This window comes from Camelina sativa, chromosome 14 (genome assembly GCF_000633955.1).
Source record: "Camelina sativa cultivar DH55 chromosome 14, Cs, whole genome shotgun sequence".
Lineage (NCBI taxonomy): Eukaryota > Viridiplantae > Streptophyta > Magnoliopsida > Brassicales > Brassicaceae > Camelina > Camelina sativa.
In genome coordinates, this window is record NC_025698.1 from 30,832,357 (window position 1) to 30,859,121 (window position 26,765).

Below are 26,765 nucleotides of genomic sequence, written 5' to 3' on the forward strand. Positions count from 1 at the left end.
ATCAGCTCAATGTTTGCTTGAGATTTGTTGACCAAGTTAGATAACCACAATGATTAGCTCAGCCCATGAATCCCTCCTCAAGGCCTTCTTTGTTTATTGAAATCTTAGTCTAAATATCATTGCTTGCTTGTTGTTTGATTAGTTTTAGCATTGCTCTGTTTTTCTTGTGTTGCTCTGTTTTCACGTTTAAGTCTAGCTCGACCACGTACTCGACCTACACTCGGTCGAGTGCTGCTCGAGTTCATCCCCAGAACTTGTGTTTTTGATTTGTGATTGTCTTGTTTCATTCCTGTTTCATTTCCATTGCATTCACGTAGTTTCCTGTTCATTACTTGTCTTGCATTAGTTCATTAGCATAGTGTCTATCTCTGTTCTAGTTTCATTATAGCTTTAATTTGTCTGTTCTGTTTGCATTTAGTATCTTGTTCTAGTTGTTTTTACTTTCTGCATTTCATATCTCATTTTAGGATTGTTAGTGACAAACAATCTTTACAATTGGCTTGACTTAGACTCATATGCACATCTTAATTGTTCACAATCACTCAGATAGGATTGACACCTCTTATACTGCAACTGCATAAGGGGAATTGAAACACCCTGACTTCTATTCATTCCATACATCATCATTCCATACATCATTCATTCACCACACCACAAAGAAAGTCAGTTTCAATTTGGCGCCGTTGCCCATTTGAGTGTGTTTTGTGACATTTAGGATCATTATTAGTCTAAGATTAAGTTCGTTTAAACACTTGTGAAGTTACTGAACTCGAATCTTCCTTTGCTTGGCTGTTTTGTGTTTCAGGTACCCACTCGACCACCTACTCGACCACCACTCGACCAAGCTGTGATCGAGCACTTGATCGAGCTAGAAGCCGGATCCACTTAGCCATTACTTCCCAGTCGACTCGACCACCCACTCGAGCCTGCGCTCGACCGTGTACCTGTTCGAGTCTGTAGTAGAGTTTGTTGATGCACACAAGGTCCAAAGGCAAAGACAGTCTTCAACAGCCTATTGACAACATTCACAGGCTACAAAAGGGTTTTAGACATAAGCAAGGAGGAGTAGTTCAACAACAACAAGGTCAAGACATCATGGAGCAACAAGCTATCCATGAGCAAAGACCAATGCACATTGGTGCAGGAGATGCACCCAATACCCACAACCAAAGGACTGGAATTGTGCCACCTTCAGTAGCAAACAATAACTTTGAGATCAAGAGTGGATTGATCTCAATGATACAAGCCAACAAATTTCATGGGTTGCCAATGGAGGATCCACTAGATCACCTTGATGAGTTTGACAGAATATGTGGACTCACAAAGATCAATGGAGTGAGTGAAGATGGATTCAAATTAAGGCTCTTCCCATTTTCTCTTGGAGACAAAGCTCACCTTTGGGAGAAGACTCTACCTACTGGAGCTATCACCACATGGGATGCATGCAAGAAAGCTTTTCTGGCCAAGTTCTTCTCCAATGCAAGGACTGCTAGGCTGAGGAATGAGATTTCTGGGTTTGCTCAAAGGAATAATGAGAGCTTTTGTGAAGCTTGGGAGAGGTTTAAAGGATTCCAAACTCAGTGTCCTCACCATGGCTTCAGCAATGAGTCACTTCTAAGCACCTTGTATAGAGGAGTGCTTCCCAAGATAAGAATGCTTCTTGACACAGCCTCTAATGGCAATTTCCTCAACAAGAATGTGGAAGAAGGATGGGAATTAGTTGAGAATCTTGCTCAATCTGATGGCAATTATAATGAGGACTATGATAGGACCATAAGGAGCTCCTCAACTGATCAAGAGGACAAGTATAAGAAGGATTTGAAGATGGTCAATGAGAAGCTTGACAAGATCCTCCTCAGCCAATCCAAGTCCATTCACTTCATTGGTGAAGAGGAAGCTCCAGTTCAAGAGGGGGAGCCTGAATTTGCTGAGTTGTGCTACATGCAGAACCAGGGAGGATTCAAAGGCTACAACCAAGGAGGTTTCAAGAACAACAATCTCTCTTATAGGAGCACCAATGTGGCCAACCCTCAAGACCAGGTCTATCCACCTCCACAACCTCAACAGCAACAAAACTACATCCCCAAGCAACAACACCAAGTGTTCCAGCCCCAATTGTGTCCCCCACCAGGGTTTCAGACTAACCAAGGCCAGGAACAAGACTTAAGAGCAATGATGCAACAGTTGTTGATTGGGCAAACACAAGGCAAGATTGAGACAACAAACAGGATTGCTGAGCTGAACAAGAGGATAGATGATATTTACAGTGAACTTCATGCCAAGTATGACACACTGACATCCAGGATTGTGACTATGGAGAACCACCAAGCTTCTGCCTCAAAGAATGACCATCACAAGGGCACAACCATTGTACAAACTACTGAATTTGCCAATGCTATCAATCTTCGCAGTGGAAGAGTCTTACCAACACGGCTAGGAGCACATCCCAACACTGAGGACAGTGGAATTCAGGAAGGGGAGGGTTTCCAACAGGAAGAAACTCAGGATGAACACACCATTGAATTCGACGTACCACTCGACCACTCACTCGACCGAGTAGGTGGTCGAGTACCCGATCGAGCTGATTCTCAGGAGAAAATCAATCCAGTTACCTCCAAAGAAAAAGAAGTCCGGTTCATTCCTCCTCCTTACAAGCCTCCACTACCTTTCCCAGGAAGATTTAAGAAACAGATGGTTGAAAAATACAAGGCATTGTTTAACAAACAAGTTAGAGAGATTGAGCTTAGGATGCCTCTAATAGATGCCTTTGTGATGATTCCTCCTTACCAAAAATTCTTGAAAGATGCTGTGATGGAAAGGATCAAGGAAGTTCAAGGGATGGTGATTCTCAGCCATGAGTGTAGTGCCATAATCCAAAAGCAAGTGAACCCTCAAAAGCTAAGAGATCCTGGTTCCTTTACTCTACCTTGCTCTATAGGGCCCTTAACCTTCAATAGATGCCTTTGTGATTTGGGAGCCTCAGTAAGCCTAATGCCTCTATCAGTTGCTAAGCGCCTAGGGTTTACAAGGTATAAGCCATGCAACATCTCCCTAATCCTAGCTGATAGATCAATAAGATTACCACATGGTGTTTTGGAAGATCTACCAGTTAGAGTTGGAGCAGTGGAAGTCCCAACAGACTTTGTAGTCTTGGAAATGGATGAAGAACCAAAAGATCCTTTGATCTTGGGGAGACCTTTCCTAGCTACAGCAGGAGCAATAATTGATGTGAGACAAGGGAAGATTGATCTCAACTTGGGAGAAGACCTCAAAATGACATTTGACATTGTAGAGGCTATGAAGAAACCAACAATTGGAGGACAAGTCTTTTGGGTTGAAGAGTTGGACAACTTATCAGGAGAATTGATGGAAGAGCTAGCAGAACAAGATCACCTTAGAACTGTTTTGACCAAAAGTGGAGAGGAAGGGTTTATCCATGAAGAAACTAAGGCCTATGAAGATATATTGGACTCCTGTGAAGAATCACACCATCCAGAGGTTTTTGAGGGGTTACCAGCATTAAGAGAGGAAGTTTGGGCAGTTCAAACAGCAGATACGGATAGCTCGACCACCCACTCGAGCACACACTCGGCCGAGCACCAACACTACTCGACCGAGTGCACTGCCGAATCCCACACAGACGACTGGTCTGAACTGAACGCACCAAAAGTAGAGCTAAAACCTCTCCCTTCTGGGCTAAGGTACGTCTTTTTAGGTGAGAACTCTACTTATCCTGTGATAGTAAATGCTAACTTGAGTAGGAAAGAGCTTGATTTGCTAGTTGTTGAGCTAAGGAAGTTTAGAAAAGCTATTGGTTATACTTTGGATGACATTAAAGGAATTTCACCTAGTCTTTGCATGCATAGAATCCACCTTGAAAATGAATCCTACTCTAGTATTGAACCTCAAAGAAGGCTTAATCCCAACCTAAAGGAAGTAGTCAAAAAGGAGATTCTAAAATTGCTTGGAGCTGGTGTGATCTATCCTATCTCTGATAGTACTTGGGTCTCACCAGTCCACTGTGTCCCTAAAAAAGGAGGAATCACTGTAGTAAAGAATGATCATGATGAGTTAATTCCCACTAGAACCATAACAGGACATAGAATGTGCATTGACTATAGGAAGCTTAATTCTGCTACTAGGAAAGATCATTTTCCTCTTCCATTTATTGATCAAATGTTGGAAAGATTAGCCAATCATACTCATTACTGTTTCTTGGATGGATATTCTGGATTTTTCCAAATTCCTATTCATCCCAATGATCAAGAGAAGACAACATTCACATGTCCATATGGTACCTTTGCATATAGGAGGATGTCATTTGGATTATGTAATGCTCTAGCTACCTTTCAAAGGTGCATGATGTCAATCTTCTCTGATCTTATTGAGGATGTGGTTGAAGTTTTTATGGATGACTTCTCTGTCTATGGGGATTCCTTTTCTTCTTTTCTTACTAATCTATGTAGAGTTTTAAAGAGATGTGAGGAGACAAATCTAGTCTTAAATTGGGAAAAATGTCACTTCATGGTTGAAGAAGGGATAGTTCTTGGTCATAAGATTTCAGAGAAGGGTATTGAGGTTGACAAAGCAAAAATTGAAGTCATGGTTCAACTTCAACCACCAAAAACAGTTAAGGACATAAGAAGCTTTCTTGGTCATGCTGGATTTTATAGAAGGTTCATCAAGGATTTCTCAAAGATAGCTAGGCCATTGACAAGGTTGCTTTGCAAGGAGACTGAGTTCAACTTTGATGAAGATTGCTTGAAGGCTTTCAAGGAGATCAAGGCTGCTTTGATATCAGCCCCAATAGTCCAAGCTCCAAACTGGGATCTTCCATTTGAGATTATGTGTGATGCTTCAGACTTTGCAGTAGGAGCAGTTCTGGGACAGAAAAAAGATAAGAAGCTGCATGTTATTCACTATGCAAGTAGGACCTTGGATGAAACTCAAGGAAGATATTCAACAACAGAGAAAGAGCTTCTAGCAGTGGTCTTTGCCTTTGAAAAATTCAGAAGTTACTTAGTAGGGTCCAAAGTAATTGTGTACACCGATCATGCTGCTTTGAGGCACATCTACTCAAAGAAGGACACAAAACCAAGGTTGTTAAGATGGATTCTGCTTCTCCAAGAGTTTGACATGGAAATAGTTGATAAAAAAGGGATTGAGAATGGAGTAGCTGATCATTTGTCCAGAATGAGGATAGAGGAGGAGATTCCAATCGATGATTCAATGCCTGAGGAGAAGCTGATGCTGATAGGGACAACTCGGCCTCCAACTCGACCGCCTACTCGAGCATGCACTCGATCGAGTATGTTTGGGCACACGATCGAGCAGGATGAGATGGAGGAGTGGATGGCACTTGAAAGTGAAGATCTACCTTGGTATGCTGACATAGTCAATTACAAGGTGTGTGAAGAAGTCCCAGCAGATATGGACCCTTATAAGAAGAAAAAGCTCCTCAAGGACATCAATGGGTACTATTGGGATGAACCTTACTTATACAAAAAGGGATCAGATGGGTTGTTTAGAAGGTGCATAGCAGAAAATGAAGTTGAAGGAGTGCTAGGGCATTGTCATGGTTCCACTTATGGAGGCCATTTTGCAACTTTCAAAACTGCCCAGAAAGTCTTACAAGCTGGTCTATGGTGGCCTACACTATTCAAAGACACTCACAAGTTCATCACAAAGTGTGATGCTTGCCAAAGAATGGGAAATATCACAAGAAGGAATGAAATGCCCCAAAACCCAATTCTGGAAGTTGAGATATTTGATGTGTGGGGAATTGATTTCATGGGACCTTTTAATCCTCCTTCAAATGGGAATGTCTACATATTAGTGGCAGTGGACTATGTCTCCAAGTGGGTAGAGGCTATTGCCAGCCCTACTAATGATCACAAAGTGGTACTTAAACTTTTTAAGACCATAATCTTCCCAAGGTATGGAATTCCAAGAGCTGTGATTAGTGATGGAGGAACACACTTCATCAACAAGATCTTTGAAGGAATGCTAAGGAAGTATGGAGTCAAACACAAGGTGTCTACAGCCTACCACCCCCAAACAAGTGGACAAGTTGAAGTGTCAAACAAACAAATCAAGGCCATTCTATCAAGAATAGTAGGAGCAACAAGAAAGGATTGGTCTAGTAAACTTGATGAAACACTTTGGGCCTATAGAACAGCTTTCAAGACACCTATAGGAAGAACCCCATTCCAACTGGTCTATGGCAAGTCTTGCCATCTCCCAGTTGAAGTTGAGTACAAAGCCCTATGGGCAATCAAACTTTTGAACTTGGATCTAGAGACAGCACAAGCTAAGAGAAGCCTTGAATTGCATGAGCTTGAGGAAATCAGATTGGAAGCTTATGAAAACTCCAAAATCTACAAGGAAAGAACTAAAGCCTTCCATGATAAGAAGATTCTCATCAAAGACTTACAGGCTGGAGACCAAGCTTTGCTTTACAATTCAAGACTCAAGTTATTCCCTGGGAAGTTGAAAAGTAGATGGGGAGGCCCTTTTAAGATAAAGGAGATCCTACCATATGGGGCTGTCACACTTCTCAACAAGGATGGTAGTGAGTTCACAGTCAATGGTCAGAGAGTTAAGAAGTATTTGGGAGAAAAGGAAACACCTGAGAAGTTCACAATGCTTCTCCAAGATGCTCCACAAGCCTAAAAAGGACACCAAAGTCAAGCTTAGTGACTTTAAACAAGCTCACTAGGGAGGAAGTCCCTAAGGTATCCATGTACATATTGTTTAAGGTTTTTGGTATTTTGATTTTGTTTTGGTATTTTCACGATCAGGGAAGCAAGGGAGACCAGATAGAAGAGGAAAAGAAGATTCGTGGTCCAGCTCGACCCCCCCACTCGAGCACGTACTCGACCGAGTCCCGGTCGATTCCCATCGTCGAGCTGCCCCAATCTCCACCTCCAAGTCACCAGCAAGACCCCAACTACTCCTATGACAGCATGCAGATGGATGTGGACAACTACTTCCACAATCCCTAAGGTACCACTATCACCTTCACTTGTAGATATCATTGCATTTGACATTGTGTTTTGTTTTTTGTTTTTCATCTTGAATCCTCAATCAAATTTCTTTCACACAGGGACTGTGTGATTTAAGTTTGGGGGAGGGTTTGAGATAGCATTTGACATTGTGTTTTGTGATTCTTATTTCAAATTTTTAGCATCATCATGTTAATACTTGCATAGCATCTAAGGCATAGAAAAACCCTAAAAATTTGAAAATTTTTGCAAAAATCTTTATAAAAAAAAAGTGTTCATGTAGTTTGCACTGCACATTAGGATCTTGTTTAGCATGTTTCATGTAGGATTGTATAGTACTTGCATTAGGGATCTATGATGAGTATTCCCTTATTAGCTTGTTTATTCACTAGACTAGGATCAATGCCCAAGTTAATAGTACTTTGATGCTAGTTGAGTGGTTAGAATAAGATTGAACCAAGCCTTGAATTCCTACATTGCATTTGGTCTAAATTGAAGCATGTTGAGATTTGAAACCATTTCCTATTTATAAGAACCTAATATTGACTTTCAATTATCAATGTGTGCAATGCTTTAAACTCATGGATACCACATACATATTTGGATCATCTTCTTCCTTTTTACCACTCTTGTTGATCCAAGTAGCTGATTTCCTCATTAAGAATCAGTTCCCCTACCCCTAAACCAAACCTTCTTTCAAGCCATGTTTATTCTTGTGTGTGTGAGGCCTATTTTTGGGATTGAGCTTGGTAGAAAGTGTTAGGTTTGAACTGACAAGAGTAAAGCCTTGTGTAGTTCTAGTTTGCATTTTTCAAACTAGATAGGACTAGGTGGTTCACTTGTTGGGTTTGGGACTTGGCTATTATGAAAAGAAAAGAGGAAAAAGAGAAAGAAAAGGTTAGAGTCTTTAGGAGGGGAATGTGTTTAAGAAAATTTAAAGTCTAGTGAAAGAATGGGAAGAATAAGGTTGTTTAAAGATGGTTCTAGTTAAAGAAAAGAAAGAAAGAAAAGAGAAGTCTAGCAAAATGCTTATATGTCTTAAGAATAAGAAGAAAAGAGAACCATAGCAAATAAGTAAGAATCCCCCATTCCACTAGAAAGATCAAATAAGAAACCTCTCCTAAGACTTTAAAACCAAAAGAGAAAAGGGTGAAAAAGAAGAAAAGAAGTTAAAGGGTAGCACTAGGATCAATTGGGTTTAGATTGATAGGATAAACACTTTGGGTGCCTTTGGGTAGACAAGGTTTTGTTCTTGTATGTGTCTAAGTGTTCTTACCTTTAGCATTCTTCTAAAGCTCAATCCATTTTTTATGAGAGAACCTTGATATTGATAAGCCCTACTCTAAAAAGAGACCATCATTGTCTCTAAACCTTTTACTGCCAAGCCAAATGAGTTTAAGCATTGCATAGAATTGATTCATGTTCTTGATTAATGAATGTTAAAGGAAATGGTTGATTTGAATGCATGTGGATGTCTAAGGCTCAAATCAGTGAAGGTTGTGATATGCTTGTCTAAAGTCTTTAAGTATAGCTCATTCAACTTGCATCATAGTACTAGTAACTTGGACATTGATTCTAGATAGTCTATTTGCAAGCTTTAGGAGCTGAGATCCCACTTTCAAACCTCACCTACCTTCTTTTGTCTTGATTATTTGCTTGAGGGCAAGCAAAGACTAAGTTTGGGGGTGTTGATGTTCATATATTTTACCTTGTTTTCCCTTAGTTTATTTATAATTTTTATATTTTTTGTTATTTATTTAGGCCATTATTGTGTAGCTTTAGGACTAATCATGCATTAGAGTATAGTTGCATTGCATTTGCATCTTTTCATGCATAAACAGGTGATTTTGGAGCTTAAGGAGCATGGAAGCAATGCTGAGGAGAAGTGAAGCTATCCTGAGGAGAAAACAAGAGAGTTAAGGCTGTAGAATCAAGGTCCGGAGTCCAACTCGACCGCACCACTCGACCACCACTCGACCGTGTGCTGAGGAGGACTCGACCGAGTGGAGAATGCACGAGAGAAGCCAGCTCGACCAGCCACTCGACCGAGCACTGGTCGAGTTGACCGAGCCGTTGACTACTTTGACTTTTTGTATTTTTAGGGCTTCCACCTCACCTCCTATATAAGGCCCTTGTACCTGCAGCCACCAAAGAGTCCAGCTTTTTAGAGAGTCTAAAACCTAGTTTTTACCTTTTTTAGATTTTATTCCTTTTGCACTTTCTTTTATTTTTAGATTTTGTACTTGTTTGAGAGAGAAAGACTAGATTCTTATATTTTGTTTGTTTCATAACTTTCAAAGTATTAAGATTTCGAGTTTTATTCCTTCATCAATATTGTAGATCTCTGTTTCATCTTTCTAATGATGCAAGTTTCATTATTTTCTGGGTTTTTGACATATTTCACCATGTGTTCTTGTGAGTAGTTTGTTTAGGACCTTGAGGATGGGTTAGGCTGGGTTGATCTTGTGGTTTGTTTGATTTGGTCAAGCTTGATTGTTGTAGATCTCTTCTAGGCTAGATGATCTTAATGCTGATCCTATATCTGAGAAGGTAGGGTTTGATTTCAAGCATCTTAGCATCACACCAATGTCTAAGGAGCATAGATAAGGCTAGATCTAGAGCTTACCATTAGGCTTGCTAAGAGATTAGAAGTCTTGTTTGGTTTGAGATGTATTGCTTAATGCCTGCTTGTGTAGATTCTTTTCTTTGTGAGAACAAGTCTAGAAATGCATAGGTTTGATTGTTTCTTGCCATGAGAGTGGATTAAACATGTCTTAGAATAGTATGTCTAGAGATCAGCTCAAAGTTTGCTTGAGATTTGTTGACCAAGTTAGATAACCACAATGATTAGCTCAGCCCATGAATCCCTCCTCAAGGCCTTCTTTGTTTATTGAAATCTTAGTCTAAATATCATTGCTTGCTTGTTGTTTGATTAGTTTTAGCATTGCTCTGTTTTTCTTGTGTTGCTCTGTTTTCACGTTTAAGTCTAGCTCGACCACGTACTCGACCTACACTCGGTCGAGTGCTGCTCGAGTTCATCCCCAGAACTTGTGTTTTTGATTTGTGATTGTCTTGTTTCATTCCTGTTTCATTTCCATTGCATTCACGTAGTTTCCTGTTCATTACTTGTCTTGCATTAGTTCATTAGCATAGTGTCTATCTCTGTTCTAGTTTCATTATAGCTTTAATTTGTCTGTTCTGTTTGCATTTAGTATCTTGTTCTAGTTGTTTTTACTTTCTGCATTTCATATCTCATTTTAGGATTGTTAGTGACAAACAATCTTTACAATTGGCTTGACTTAGACTCATATGCACATCTTAATTGTTCACAATCACTCAGATAGGATTGACACCTCTTATACTGCAACTGCATAAGGGGAATTGAAACACCCTGACTTCTATTCATTCCATACATCATCATTCCATACATCATTCATTCACCACACCACAAAGAAAGTCAGTTTCAGGGGATTATTGACCCGCCGTCTGAACATCGGGAAACCGATGCAAGCTCCGCCTTCCCGTCAGTCCCCGTGGCAAAACACCCTTCTGACCGCCCGACTACCTCCGACTCCACTCTCAATCTCTTTCCCGAGTCTGACAATTCAATCACCTTCCTTATCGGGCCATACACTAACCCTCTCGTGGGCCGTGTAACTTTCGTAGCTTTAAATTCTGGCCCATTAATCATAATGGGCTTGCTTCCCCCTCATCGCCTAACATTTGTTCCCTCGTGGAACCTACCTTTCCCCTCCCCCACGTCATCTGCCAATACCAAACCCTTACCATTCTTCAAACCCACATCAACGATAGGAATATTCGAGGATATTGCATTTTCCTTATCCTCAGCCAATGATAGCACAACTTCCCTTAAATCTGTTGCCAACATCTCATTTTCTAGCCCCCCGAATCTATTAGATACCGCAATATCTCTAGATTCCTTCCGTGTTCCGCTTGCGACCCACCCGCCGTGGAATTAACCCTTCTCATCGGTGGTGACCCGGTCCGCCTTCCGGAACCCCTGGCCGGTGTAAACCCGTCCTCGGAAACGTTGCTCGCATTCATTTTGGCCGGAACACTTGATTCACTCCTACTAACCCTGCCATCAACAACATGCTTAGCCCGATTCTCAACCATCTTCTGAGGACATGCATGAACCATGTGCCCGTACAAACCACAAGCGGAACAAATCTCCGCTAGCCCTTCATAGGAGACAAATTACCGCTCCCCATTGACCAGTATAGTCCCTTTTAATGGTTTCCGCAGATTCACTTCAACACAGACCCTGGCAAACCGACCTCTTTCAAGATTTAGCGTAGTACCATCAACGCGAAGTGGTTTACCCAATCCTCCGGCTATCCCCATCAGAATCGCTTCATGGTAAAAATTAAAACGTAGATTCGAGAACCTAATCCACACCGGAGTTGTCACAATCTCATCCCGTAAGGGATCAAAGTCTGGAGCCCAATCTCTTACCATAAGATTACTACCAAAAGCTCTCCACGGACCCTCTGTCAACGCCGCCATATATTCCTCCTCCAACTCAAAATGTATCATGAAAAACTGACGGGGAAGTTCCATCACATACATCGCCCCACTTGGTCTCCATAACTCCTTGAGCTTGCGAGTCAACACCGGAAGAGCAACATTCCGTCCCAGTACTTTCACGATCATACACCTTTTCCACAACCCATTCATCGCATCCAAGACTTCCTCCGCAATTGACACCATGGGCTCTCCATCCTCACCATCAGGAAAGTCCAATCGTACTCTCTCTGAAACAAACGAGTATTCCAGCACACTCTCCGGTTTCAACATCTCCCTGCGTTACTGCCTTTCACATTTTGTACCCACCGGCCAGGACCATCAGGAGGATCACCCGGTGGTTGCCCTCTGTCCCCCACATCGACCATCGTCACATCCGGTTCATCCTGAGTTAAAACCCTAGAATCGCCCATCCGGTTCATTATCGCCCTGAGTTTCCACCAAACAGTTAGGATCTCTATTTTGCTTATGTTTCCCACATTTTACCAACTGTATATATAGACTAATTTGCAATGAAACTGTAAGTTTTAATTAAATTTTCAACTACGCATTTCAAATTTGTGACTATTTTTGCCACTAAAGCTAGAGACTAAAAAAACAGAGTTTCTAAGACGTCACAATTTGCGACCAAAATGATATAGTCGTCTCGTCTATTGGTATCAAAACTATCGCGAATATGGAACATGGCTTTTATGATTTCAGTATTTGTTATCCTATTATATTAATTGGGAAGTACAAATATGAAACTAACCTTAAAATGTGTAAAAAATAACATTTAATTGCCATTAGAAAAAATTAATTAAGCTTAATTAACTAATTTAAATAAATATAATTAAGTAAAAATAAAAAAACACTCACAAATCAAATATTTAAAAAATTTTAAAAAAATCTAAAAAATCTAAAAAAAAATATTTTCTCTCTCTAATAAATTATGGACGAAATTAATAATTATTTTTTTAAAAATATATAAACCAATCACAATTTTTAAAAACTAAGATTTTATATCCAAATATACAATACAATTATTTTTAATAACTAAATTCGAAGATTTTGTTAAGATTTCAAATTATGATTCTTCTATCATCTTTATTTTATTTTATTTACAAATTGTTTGGAATTTTCATATATTACTTATAATTAATAAAATGCATATTTATTTTTTTCTGTATATGTTGTGATTTGAATTTTTTAAAACGAATATATATTACTCAATGTATGAAAATTTGTGTTTTAATTTCCACATTGGCGGGTTGGTAAAACTAAATTTATATAGATGATAAATTAATAATTTTTATTTGCTCACAATTATAATATTAAAATTACTATTTTATATTTCACAAAATAATTATGCAAATACAACAAACAAACAATATAAAACTGTAATAATACGTCAAAATAAAATACTATAATATTCTAAAATAATTAGTATTCAAATAGACTAATAGATTTACATAACAATTAAAAATATATATTATCTCAAATAAAATAACTTTTAAAAAAAAAAACAATAATTTTTCTTATTATATTATAAATTTTTTTAAAAATGTTGATTTGTGCTTTAAGCACGGGATATCTCCTAGTTTACGGTTTATTTGCGAAATAGTTATGCAAAATAGTTATATATGGTTGACCAATTAATCATCCACCCTGTTATGTAACCGTAACCTTTGTTGAACAAAAGAAAAAACATTCGACAGAAAAAAAATTGTCATCTACAAACAAAAAGATGAGATATTGGGGACTAGTTGTAGACATCCTGATTCCAGTGATAAACTTATCAGCCTCCGTTTTCTTAATATTCACAATTAGCACCACTGTACACAAAATGGATAAAAAGGGATACAATGGATCACCTTGCCTGAGACCCCTCTTCGGTATGATTATCCTCTGGATTGAGCATTTAGTAACACCTTATAATTAATACACACCACATTATGCAGAAAATTCACGTCTCACAAAAACCCATCTTCCTAAACAAGTGTTCAATAAATGGACATTTAACCCGATCATATTCTTTACTCATATCTATTTTAATAACTATGACCCTTTACATGACGGATTCGTCCGAAGGTTGTCAAAAATTTTCTGTGCTATCAAAATATTCTCTGAAATTAGTCTCCCTTCCACAAACGCCGATTGTATTTATGAGATGAGCTTTGGCAAGAACATTTGTAACAGCTGACATAGCACCTTTGAAATAACCTTATACCCAATATTACAGAGACTGATAGGTCGTAATTCGGTCATGCAAGTCGGCCTACCAGTCTTGGGATTAAAAAACTGTTAATCATATTTAACCATTTATTAAAAAAAAAAAAAAACCCTTCCTCTAAGAAAGAATTTACCAACAAGACTAAATCACCTTTAATTGTACCCCACATCTTTTGGTAAAACAAAGCCGTCATACCATCATGATCCGGAGTCTTTTCCGCATGCATCATAAACAAAAGCTACATTAATTTCCTTCTATGTGGCTGGTTTGGACAAAAAACTGTTAGTATCAGCAAAGATAGAAGGTTAAACTTTTTCAGTGAGTCCTCAGTTATGAAAACTTATGCAATCTTATTTTAATTCTGGAATAGTTTTATTTTATTGTATTAGTAAACAAAAACTTGAACATAACCGAGAAACCAAAAGACTTTGATTAAATTCTAAAACATATGAAAATACACGAAATTGAAATTCTTTTTCAGTGCCTCATTTCATACTCAGACTTTGTATCATCCATCATCATTTTAATAGAATTCTAGCATAAGCCGATCTCCCAAACATTTAAGAGTACAATAACTTTGGTGTCTACCTATCCTCTTGTATAGTAAAGTCTGCATACAATGACGTTTACATTTAGTGCAAAACAGCCGAGAGTTACCATCATTGCGAGCAATTTCAACTTCACGACGACGATGACCTATTTTGAAGATGTATGGAAGCTTCATGTACATATCTTTCCCCATTAAACAGTCGACATGGAGAGTGATCCTACAACAGTCACATGTAAAAAACCATGTTTTTGGATCTAATTCTGATTCACATATCTCACACCAGTATTGGCCACTTGTTTTATCTTCTTCACCGCAGCAGAGAGTGAGTGGATGTCTATCGTGTTTGTAGTGTGCCTCACACGGCAAAGAGGCACATTTTATACCCAAAAAAGAGTTGCATTTAATACATTCTAGGAAAAAGGATGAACACTTATCAGAACCACACCCCATGCAATTACCTTTGGTCAAGTTGAAGAATAGATCATGTGGATGACAGCCATGACTTAAAGGATCTGGAAGGGAGGCGCACCTGACATCTAGTCGAAAACCACAAATTTTTTCACTGCATCTGTACATGAACCCACAACCTAGTCGGTGGCAACCATCACATTCAAATATGCCTTTGGCAGAAATATTATCCACGATCTTGGAGAACTCATGAGTAGGGAAGGGGCGGAGGGTAAGATTGTGTTTATGTAGTGGATGGTATACTTTGAGAGGAAGAGATGCACATGATTCGTCGAGAACAAAATCACACTCCATACAACCATAAAATCTCTGAGAGATTATAATTGGGATAGTACATGCCTCGCAAAGCTTATCTTTCTCGCAAATGGTATTCATTTCATGGAGCTTCAGATGATGCTCATGACTGAAATGTTTAATCGTCTCTTCATCAATCCTCACAAATGGCTCGACATCTTCATCGGGTTCTTCAGGCACTCCTTCAAGATCTTGTCCATCCCACACATCTTCCCTCGTTGCACATTTCGAGTGGACAGCATAGTTGCATCCCTTGTTACAAGAGTATTGCCCGTAGTTGATGTTGACGGTTTGGCGACAAACTCCGCAAGCGAAATCACCAGGTTGAAGGGAGGAAGTGAGGGAGAGACGGTGTCGGTGTCGGGTAATCTGAATGACACGAGGTAAATAGATACATGATCTGTGGACCATGTGGCTGCAAGGGAGACAAGCGTAGATGTGATCTTTGGTGTTGCTTAAAGACAAGCCACAAACATCACATGGCGAAGGGAGTCGTATAGGGAACAGGGTGAAAGTGTGCTCGTGACTTTTCAAGTGTGAGATAGCTGGAGGTGGTGGTCTCAACGAGCAACTCATGTTAAGATTGAACTTGCAGATAGAACAATGATAATGTACCTCTTTTAAAGGATCTTGACAACATTTGCATTTGCGGTCATCATTTCCGCCAGATAAAGAGACATAGGCAGCATTATAGTGATAATCATAATTATGACAATAATATCCAGCAACACGAGTATAACGATCAGGTCCAAAATCATAATCATCATCGTCATCACCATCATTGCCACCATCAATATAATCATTACCATCACTGTCACCATCGCCATCACCATTATTATCATTAGCAATAATAACATCATCCTCATTCAAATTGTTGTCGTCATCATCATGGCCACCGTCTTCAGAGTCAACATCAAATTCGTGTATCGATCCTTCTGAAGCCCTTGAGGAGCCGTCCCAGAAATTGGGGGGTACTTTAGAAACATCAAAATCAGGTGGTAAGGAGACGAGGGTGAGAGGGTGAGAGGGGTGAAAAGGGTGTCTTATCTCCGGCGGATAGAGGTGACAGCCTCTGTGAAACTCTAAATTGCAAGTAGCACAATAGTAATAGTACTTTCTACCCTCTATATGCTTGCCTTTGCACGTATAGCAGTTAGAAAGTGGACCATTAAATCGCCGTTGCCGTCGACAAAGCTTGTGCGGGTGAGCCGGATCCGACAGACGACATTGGGGTTTAGCTCTAGAATAATAACGAGGTGGTTCCATATGGGTTTCTTTGGAATGAAAAAAGAAGCAAATGAAAGATTATGTAAATAAAGGTTTCAGTTCATAGATTTTTCTGCCTCTATATTTGTCATTATATAAGATCTTTCCCAGACTAGTTTCGCTATTAAGTCTGACTTACTCAAGTCTTTTTTTTTTTCCCCCTCTCTTAATCCAGCTGTAGTTAGAACAAAACTAGTTCCAGCTATACTCGATGATGACGATGATGAGGATGATGACGATTTATGTAATCGTACTTTGGAAAACGTTCTTGCCAGCTCGTAGTAATACTATTATTAACATGACTTTTAATAATTTCAAAATCTGAAGCATACTAAAATATTAGCGACAGTTGGAAAATTTCTTACTATTCTTTTAATATAATGACGGCATGTGGTTTCTTTCAATAAGCATTTATTTGAGTCAACTAAAGTATACTACTATTCAATAAGACCAGATCTCCCTTCAAGTATTTTTTTTTTTTTTTAACAAACATCTCTTTCAAGTCTATTTTGTGCTTTAATCGGGGACCACGTTTAAACGAGGCGATTAGAAAATTTTGTGCGGTTAAAAAGAGAGCGGTTAAAAATAGCAAATAGAAAAGATGGTATGGTAGAAGAGAATGGTTGAGTATTTTGCTTGATTGGTAGCATTATAGCGGTTGAATAGTATATATTATATTAAATTATAAAAAATAAATTAATTTAGTTCAATAATAAAATGTGGAAGAACATATAAATATATAACATGAAAACTTAATAACCAATAAATTATCACTTCCAACCACTTACTCCTTCCATCGACTCCAACCGCTCATCCCAAACACCATCTCCAACCAACATGATGTTTGGTAGCCATTTGAACATTTCGTTTTCACGATTGAGTGCTACCAATCAAAGCCTGTATTTTCTCTAATACAAAGGGACGACGAACTACTTAATCATCTTTTTTTTTTTTTCAGTTAAACAAAGACAAGGAGGATTTTTCTTCTTTCTCCTTATCTCTAGTTTCACGAAATGCAAATGTAAGTGCGGATTCTTTAGCACGCCAAACGTATACATCTCCGCATAATGTTTTGTATGTAAACCGTTTTCCTTCTAATTGGTTCACATGAACTGATCTTTTTGTTGTAAAAAAAAAAAGTTAAACCAAGACAATTTCATTAGCTTTTACTTTTTAGTAATATCTCACATCAGAAAGTGACTAGTATACAGTAAAAGATATGAACTAGTTCATTTACTCATTGTCATTTAATTTGGAATCGGAAATTCACAATCTAATATTAGAACTCGATCATTCGATGTCCAATCCAATATAAAATCAGTTCAACTTAAATTTGGTACGTCCATCTTTTTCCGAAAATAACTTAATTGATAGATAAGAACACCATTATACTAAAAATACATATTGGAAATAATAATATTTCTCACTGCAAAATGAGAAAAGTTTTGACTAATATATAAGAAACTAGATTTTAACCCGCAGTACACCGCGGGACAATTATTTTAAAAATAATAACATTTTAATTTTTTTTGTTTTTTTATATTTAGTTTGTTTTGCTTAATTAAATAATAATTTTGTTTGGATTGTCAATTATTAGAACAATAATAGGAGAAATAAATACATAAATATGTAATTTATAAGCTATTGTCGGATTAAGTCACAATTTTATCAATGATTTAATTGTTTTACAAAATTTTAGTTAAATTACCCTGATTTAATATGTCTAATATTCTTATATTAGTGATATTGACCAAATAATTAAAGAAAGATTTAACCCGTGATTCAAAACCGAATTAATAATATTTTATATTTATATTAATGTTAATTCAAACCGTCATGTTAATAATATGTCCTGCTATATAACAACAAACCGTCATATTAGTGGTTTAACCCGTGTTTCAAAACCGTCATAGTGGTTTTGGTTGTATGTTGTGTTTCGTTTGTGAAGTTGATATTTATACATGGAAAATGCTTGATGAGCAAGGAGTTTACGATCCGTAGCAATAATAGAGAAATTTTAGTGTTTTCCTATTTGAGTTGATAACATTATCGCAGAATAATATTCAGTTTCTTAACACGGTATATATTATATTAAATATTTTTCTTGATGCTAAAATTAAATATACCTGGTTATTGAGTTTCTAAAGTTGGGTTCTCGTTTTTATGAACTTTATTAACGTTATAATAATTATTGCGATTGTAATCATTTGTTACTCAAACTCGGTTGTGTCATTTAAATTTAAGAGATCATACAATCTCTAAAGATCTATTAAAATAGGTTTAGAGATTTTTATGGGATTAAAAATTTAATGCGTAGAGTTGTTTTTGGAAAAATCAAAATGTATAGATGTTGTCAAACTATTTATGGCAATAAATGTATCAAATTAGGTCGATTTAAATAGTTCCATTAAATGAGTTTCCAGAAATTGTTATTTTTGGAAAATAGTTAGGGGTTAATGTTGTAAATAAAACAAATTAAATAACCAAAACTTCAAGGGTATAACACAAAATGTACTTCAAAAATAATAATATAGATATATATGGTATGGACATACAGTATTGATATGTTTATTGACATATGATATCCCCTTTATAATAAAACGGAAGTACACAACGTTGTTTTGTACACTATATAATTTTAATAAGTTGGTTAAAAATAAGTTATACATTAACTGATAGATTAATTGGTTAGAAATGGTTTATACCGAAAATCTTAAAGAGAATATTCTAAAGAATCATATCATCTAACTTACCATATTAATTTTCTTTATTAAATTATTCATCAAATAAAATCTTTTGATATCTAACTTAACATATTAATTTGTTAATTATCATTATACTTCACCTCTCACTTTTATATATGAGTCTATTTTGTGAAACAAATAAATTATCATATTATTTATTATAATTAAAAAATAGTTTTATTTCTGGATATACCATAAGTTGAATTTTAAAAACAAATATAAATTGTTCAATCTATAAAATATTCAAGCTCTAGTAATATTATTTTTGAGAAATAATATCTATTAAATTAAAAAATTTACTGAGTAACGGGTCAAAATTTGAATATTTAAATTTAAATTTACAAATATGTCTTATAATGACATTCAAGTCATGATGTAGAATATACATTGTTGAAATAACTTCACATATATAATATAATACAACATATTAAAATTTTATTTTAAAATAGAAAATATACAAAATTTTGTATAAAATAAAATTTAATCATTGTTATAGCACGGATACTTATCTAGAATCATTAACAATATAAAACTTACAAAATAAATGTCTTTTTTCAAGCCATCATAGCATATAATTTTATTGCATAATGTTTTATCTAAAAAAAAANGATTTTTATGGGATTAAAAATTTAATGCGTAGAGTTGTTTTTGGAAAAATCAAAATGTATAGATGTTGTCAAACTATTTATGGCAATAAATGTATCAAATTAGGTCGATTTAAATAGTTCCATTAAATGAGTTTCCAGAAATTGTTATTTTTGGAAAATAGTTAGGGGTTAATGTTGTAAATAAAACAAATTAAATAACCAAAACTTCAAGGGTATAACACAAAATGTACTTCAAAAATAATAATATAGATATATATGGTATGGACATACAGTATTGATATGTTTATTGACATATGATATCCCCTTTATAATAAAACGGAAGTACACAACGTTGTTTTGTACACTATATAATTTTAATAAGTTGGTTAAAAATAAGTTATACATTAACTGATAGATTAATTGGTTAGAAATGGTTTATACCGAAAATCTTAAAGAGAATATTCTAAAGAATCATATCATCTAACTTACCATATTAATTTTCTTTATTAAATTATTCATCAAATAAAATCTTTTGATATCTAACTTAACATATTAATTTGTTAATTATCATTATACTTCACCTCTCACTTTTATATATGAGTCTATTTTGTGAAACAAATAAATTATCATATTATTTATTATAATTAAAAAATAGTTTTATTTCTGGATATACCATAAGTTGAATTTTAAAAACAAATATAAATTGTTCAATCTATAAAATATTCAAGCTCTAGTAATATTATTTTTGAGAAATAATATCTATTAAATTAAAAAATTTACTGAGTAACGGGTCAAAATTTGAATATTTAAATTTAAATTTACAAATATGTCTTATAATGACATTCAAGTCATGATGTAGAATATACATTGTTGAAATAACTTCACATATATAATATAATACAACATATTAAAATTTTATTTTAAAATAGAAAATATACAAAATTTTGTATAAAATAAAATTTAATCATTGTTATAGCACGGATACTTATCTAGAATCATTAACAATATAAAACTTACAAAATAAATGTCTTTTTTCAAGCCATCATAGCATATAATTTTATTGCATAATGTTTTATCTAAAAAAAAAATTAAAAACAATCACATAAATTATATTTTATATAAAAATTACAATATAAATAAAATAAATCTCTAGCACGGATCTTAATCTAGTTGTATAGTATTTGTGTTGTTTGAAATTTACTTTTATAGGCATTAATTTTTTTAAACTAATACGTGGTTTTTGGTGAATTGTATACTGTAAACTACGCCACTAGACGGCGAATTAAAATGCTGTGGACCTTAAAAAATTCAAATGAAAAACACAAACCCATAAATTTACCGTTGAAAACAATCGAGTATTTTATACATACCCATAGGTGCCAATTGCATTTAAACCAGCTTGCTAACTACTGTAATGGGGACTATTCTTAAAAATAATGAGAGTAATCTTCGTGTATTAATATCTTGCGATCTTGTTCATTGACATTCTAATATCTGATCGTATAGCTTCATAAATTGTGCATTAAAATATCTTACAAATCAAGTGTTATATGGGCTTTAATTTATGGGCCTTAATTAAAGGGCCTTATTTAGGATTTTATTTGATATGAGTTTCGCTTCTCGCCGACTCCTTCAACTTGAATCATCAAGAAAAGAAAAAAAAAACTCATCTCAGAGACTCGATTTTTCTCGCGAACCTTCTTCAATCAATCCTTTCCGATTGAAGTCAGATCAGATCTCTGCTCTCCTGATCTGAATTGATCAGTTGCGTTACCTAAAACCCTAGATTTCAATTCCCCAAAAGACCGTAATTTTTTGTCCGAATCGATGGGTAAGAACGATTTCCTAACCCCGNCATTAAACCAGCTTGCTAACTACTGTAATGGGGACTATTCTTAAAGATAATGAGAGTAATCTTGCGATCTTGTTCACTGACATTCTAATATCTGATCGTATAACTTCATAAGTTGTGCATTAAAATATCTTACAAATCAAGAGTTATATGGGCTTTAATTAATGGGCCTTATTTAGGATTTTATTTGATTTGAGTTTCGCTTATCGCCGACTCCTACAACTTGAATCATCAAGAATACGAAAAACAACTCATCTCAAAGACTCGATTTTTCTCGCGAACCTTCTTCAATCCTTTCCGATTGAAGTCAGATCTCTGCTCTCCTGATCTGAATTGATCAGTTGCATTACCTAAAACCCCTAGATTTCAATTCCCCAAAAGACCGTAATTTTTTGTTCGAGTCGATGGGTAAGAACGATTTCCTAACCCCGAAGGCGATTGCGAATCGAATCAAAGCCAAAGGTCTCCAAAAGCTTCGATGGTATTGTCAAATGTGTCAGAAGCAATGCCGGGACGAGAACGGATTCAAGTGTCATTGTATGAGCGAATCTCACCAGAGGCAGATGCAAGTCTTTGGCCAGAATCCGACTCGCGTCGTCGATGGTTACTCCGAGGAATTCGAGCAGACGTTTCTCGATCTGATGCGGCGGAGCCACCGTTTCTCTCGTATCGCAGCCACTGTTGTCTACAATGAGTATATCAACGATAGGCACCACGTTCATATGAATTCGACTGAGTGGGCGACGTTGACTGAGTTCATCAAGTATCTTGGCAAGACGGGTAAGTGTAAGGTTGAAGAGACTCCTAAAGGTTGGTTTATTACTTACATCGATAGAGACTCAGAGACTATGTTTAAGGAGAGGTTGAAGAACAAGAGAGTTAAGAGTGATTTAGCTGAGGAGGAGAAACAAGAGAGGGAGATTCAGAGGCAGATTGAGAGAGCTGCTGAGAAATTGAATGCTGCTGGTGGTAGTGAAGGTGAGAGCAGTGGTAAAGAAGTTGTTGAGGATAATGATGTTGATGATGAGAAGAAGAAGAAGAAAGATGAAGAATTGAAGCTAAAGAGTGGAGTTAAGGTTGGGTTTGCTCTTGGTGGAGTGGTTAAACAGGTTGCTACGGGTAAAGAGAGAGTGGAGAGCTCCAAAATCGTGTTTGAGGATGAAGAGAATGACAAGGTTGGGAGAGGGGATAAGAGGAAGAGAAGTGGGGACTCGGGAAGGAGCGAGAAGGAGAAGAGATCAGCTTTGGATGATTTGATGAAGGAGGAAGAGTATAAGAAGGAGAGGATGAATCGTAAAGATTACTGGTTGTTCGAAGGGATTATTGTGAAGGTGATGAGTAAAGCTTTGGCTAAGAAAGGGTACTATAAGCAAAAAGGTGTTGTGAAGAAAGTGATTGATAAGTATGTTGGTGAGATCGAAATGCTTGATTCTAAGCATGTGCTGAGAGTTGATCAGGAGGAGCTAGAGACGGTGATTCCTCAGATAGGAGGGACAGTGAAGATAGTGAATGGTGCATACCGTGGTTCCAATGCAAGGTTGTTGGGTTTGGATACTGAGAAGTTCTGTGCTAAAGTGCAGATCGAGAAAGGTGTTTACGATGGAAGAGTCATCAAGTCCATTGACTACGAGGACATATGCAAACTTGCTTAGTTATTATATCTTTAGACCATGTTGTGTTTAGCGCGATGCCTTGTATTTCTGGTTGAACCTTTTTTTTTTTAATCTGCAAGTGAAGCATTATGATCCATGATGGATAGCCTCATGACAGATGATTCCTTTTCAGACATGTTATGTTATTGACTGGATTATCTGGATTGGTCATTGGTCTACTACTTCAATATAGATGGTATCTTTGAAAAATCTTGTGATGTTTTGCTCAAAGCTAAAGGCATGAAGTTGACACATATATCTTTGAAGTATTGTATGTTCTTCCATGTTTCCATTCTCTTCTTCTTCTTCTCTGTTCTCTTCGTCCATGTCAAATGCATCATCATCCTTATCAAGTTATTATATACTCTTATATGTTGCATCCATCTTCAATATGATAAGAAGTGAATGTGAAAAACGTTTTAGTCAAATAAGTTCATAAATCTTGTATGGAGACTGCAAACAACAAAAATATTGAAACTTGAAAGTGGTAACTGGGGAAAGATTAACTGGGCAGGAGGAGGGTAATTTATCCACAAGTCTTTAAAAAAAAAAAAGCAAACCTTTAGAAAGCACTGAAAAAGCAAACCTTTTCTTTTTCCTGGTTGGTCTACTGTAATATAATAATAAAGTTTGGGTTTATAGTTCTTGACTTTTTTGTCAAAATCCTGAATTCCCAAATATATTAAAGAGAGAAAAAGGGGAGAGAATATTAACGACACTAGTACGAGAGAGTCTACAAGTCCACGACTCTGATCAATTTGTTCTTCATCTATTTCCTTATTCTCAGGGAAATCGAGGGTTTTTAAATTCATAGTCTCTCTCTCTCTTTAGGTTCGTTGTCCCTCTCAAATCAGAAAAGTATCAACCTTTTTTAAATTCATTCCCCTTGGATCGTACTTTTTTTCATCGCTGATTTGTTCTCAAAAGGGAATCTCTACTTTTTCATTACCATTGCCTTTGGTCTTTCTCCGTTTCCTCAATCTATGCTTCTATTGATTCTCTTTAAGAGGATTTTGTATTACTTTTATTCTGAGGAAACCCTTTTCTCTGGAGTTTGTCTTTCTTATAATCCAGAAAGAAACCAAACTAGTTCTCTGCGCTCAAAGTTTGTAGCTTTTATCCCATCTGGGCACACACCAAATGGGATAAATCGAGACAAAGAGGTGTAAAGCAATTCTCCATTTGATGATCAACTGTTTCAAAGACTCAATACATGTTTTGATGACTGTTTTGCTATGTAAGATTTTAAGTGCTCTTTTTTATCTGTTTATGTATCCCCCCACATTATCTCACTTATACGTGGCAAGTTCGCTGAAGTTGAAAACTCTGTTGGTTTCAGCCACTAATGACGATGATGATGATCATGAAGAGGCTGATAATCATGTGGATGGTCATAGGAATCATGAGGTTAGAGAAGAAGTAGATGCAAAGGAATACGAAGGTCAAATTGGTGGTGTCACCACTCTCTCTCTGAAAAGTAGTCTTAGAAAGGCGGATTCAAATTCAACAGAAGCTGGGAAGAAGGTGAAGAAGAAGGTACAATGGTTGGATGTCACAGGGAAGGAACTCGCTGAGATTCGAGAATTCGAACCTAGGTTAGTCTTCTTTTCTTGAGAATTCAGATTCTCAAATTTAGAGACAATGCTTAGTTTGGTCGTAATGACTCTTTTTATGTACATGTTATTATGGAGAATTTGATTGATTTTGGAATGATGGTGTGATTCTTTCATTTTCTTGCAGTGAAGAAGATGATATTGATTCTGATCGGGGAAAAACCTGTGTTTGTGTAATCCTGTGATCCCTCCACTTTAGTTTAACTGGGAGATCTAAGGCAAAAAAAAGACAAAGTTGGTGGCTTCAGCATTAAAATTTCATATACATGGAGGTACATATAGAATCTGCATTTGTGTTCTGAAGCCAATCTTAAGTTTGTGCGGTTGAAGCCATATGATGATTCCTGATTTAACACGGACGGAAGCATTCTTTTTCTTCTTCTTCTGTAGAAGTGTTTAAAGTATAGGTTCTTTAACTTCATTTGTTTCTTCAATCATTTAATGAAGTTCTTTCTCATTCATATTGTGGAGCAAGTAGATTTAACAATCGCTATGTGCATCGATATCTCGTTCTGTGGTTTAGTTCAAATGAATCTGACATCACTATGTTGGATCAATGTCTAAGTTACAACTTGCTTCAATCTGAGAGAAAACTGCGGCTTGTTGTCTTACACACTGCCCTTATTTGTACGTTCATTATAAGAATTTGTGCATAGATGTCGCTGGTGGTATGTTAGCATTTTTTATATCCAAGTCTCCTACTCATAACTTTGCAAGCTTGAACCAATATGTTACCATGGTTGGATGATAAACAACAAGTTTGATAGGTCTAGTACTAGTATTGCAGAGTATATCTCAAGGCTTAGACTGTGGAACATCTGTTTCGATTTCTTCTAGGCCACCAAAAGCTCATTAAATTCCATACAGAATGTGAATATATTTGTGGTCCACAAGTAGGTTCTTGAAGGGAGTTTGTAACAACACCCGAGAACTATAACTCCTAACTATAACTCATATGTTGCAAAACTCGCCGCTCAATCTGTTAGACAAAAAACTCATAGGTGAGACATTCTTGATTTGGATCTCTCAGTATCTTTCCTGAGTTATTGTTTGCAGCCAAGAAAAGAATCATGAGACTAGAGTCTCCTCTGTTTCTCCAGAAAGCTTGTTTCTTTACCACTTCTCTGAGACTAGAGTCAATGACACTTTCTCTGAACATTACCACTTCTGTCCATGTTGTCTTGTCTTCTTGTAGAATTGGTCATTGAGAGTCAAAACTCAATTGTTTTTGTAATAAAGGAATCCAAGTGAAGGGAGATGCGAATTTATGGAGAAGAAAAAGGATCAAACCAATCGTACCATTACAAAATGACACGTGGCGAAACACCAAGACTGAAGCATAGCCACTAAAATCATGCAAACTTGTAATCCGAAACTTTGAAGTTTTTGAGAAGAAGAACCAACCAACGTCATATAATCGGGTCTTCCAACTGACAACAAAACCCAAGTAATCATCATCTGTCTTCTCTGGCTCTTGATTGTGTCTGAGCTCGAACCGATAGAGAAAAAAAAAAAGAATCTCACCATGTCTTTAGCTCCGAGCAGTTATCCATCTCTGTATTCTTCACCTTCACTGCCAAGAACCCAGCAAACCAAGCAAAACCCTAGTTTGATCACTCATTCCAGTTTCATTTCCGCCAAAAGTCTCTTCCTTTCAAACAATTCGACTTCCTTATGCAATACCCATGTGGTCAAACGCCGGAATTTGGCTTTGAAGGCGTCGGAGACAGAGTCTACGGCGAAAACTGAAGCAGGAGATGGAGGAGAAGGAGAAGGAGAAGGAGAAGAAGAGAAGTACGAAACATATGAAATTGAAGTGGAGCAGCCTTATGGTTTGAAATTCAGGAAAGGAAGAGATGGTGGGACTTACATTGACGCTATCTTGCCCGGTGGATCAGCTGACAAAACCGGAAAATTCACAGTTGGTGATAGGGTTATTGCCACAAGGTTTGTTCTTTCTCTATTCTTGTTCCAATGG

The 26,765-nt window shown here is 36.7% G+C and overlaps 4 protein-coding genes across 6 annotated transcripts in view; 3 read left to right on the forward strand and 1 right to left on the reverse strand.

Annotated features, from left to right (window-relative positions):
- LOC104742983 lies at window positions 14,266-16,371 on the reverse strand. Its single transcript, XM_010464090.2, has one exon. The coding sequence runs from the start codon at window positions 16,337-16,339 to the stop codon at window positions 14,285-14,287; it is 2,055 nt and encodes a 684-aa protein (XP_010462392.1). The 5' UTR covers window positions 16,340-16,371; the 3' UTR covers window positions 14,266-14,284.
- Window positions 21,306-23,430, forward strand: LOC104742985 (DNA/RNA-binding protein KIN17-like). Of its 2 annotated transcripts, XM_010464093.2 has the most exons (2): window positions 21,306-21,520; window positions 21,950-23,430. In XM_010464093.2, the coding sequence occupies exons 1-2, from the start codon at window positions 21,498-21,500 to the stop codon at window positions 23,172-23,174; spliced, it is 1,248 nt and encodes a 415-aa protein (XP_010462395.1). In that variant the 5' UTR covers window positions 21,306-21,497; the 3' UTR covers window positions 23,175-23,430. The 2 variants fall into 2 exon arrangements, with proteins under 2 accessions (XP_010462395.1, XP_010462394.1); XM_010464092.2 differs by lacking the exon at window positions 21,306-21,520 and having other exon boundaries at window positions 21,735-23,430.
- Window positions 23,812-25,423, forward strand: LOC104742984. Its single transcript, XM_010464091.2, has 3 exons — window positions 23,812-24,411; window positions 24,514-24,769; window positions 24,915-25,423. Exons 1-3 carry the CDS (start codon window positions 24,360-24,362, stop codon window positions 24,970-24,972), a joined length of 366 nt encoding a protein of 121 aa, XP_010462393.1. The 5' UTR covers window positions 23,812-24,359; the 3' UTR covers window positions 24,973-25,423.
- The window catches only part of LOC104742986, a 7,486-nt gene continuing 6,884 nt past the window's right edge, over window positions 26,164-26,765 (forward strand). Inside the window, exon 1 of one of the 2 annotated variants that reach the window (XM_010464094.2) lies at window positions 26,164-26,734. In XM_010464094.2, coding sequence (XP_010462396.1) covers window positions 26,313-26,734 — 422 coding nt within the window. In that variant the 5' untranslated portion in view covers window positions 26,164-26,312. The remainder of the gene's footprint in view (window positions 26,735-26,765) is intronic. The other variant, XM_019236074.1, reaches the window with a different exon arrangement.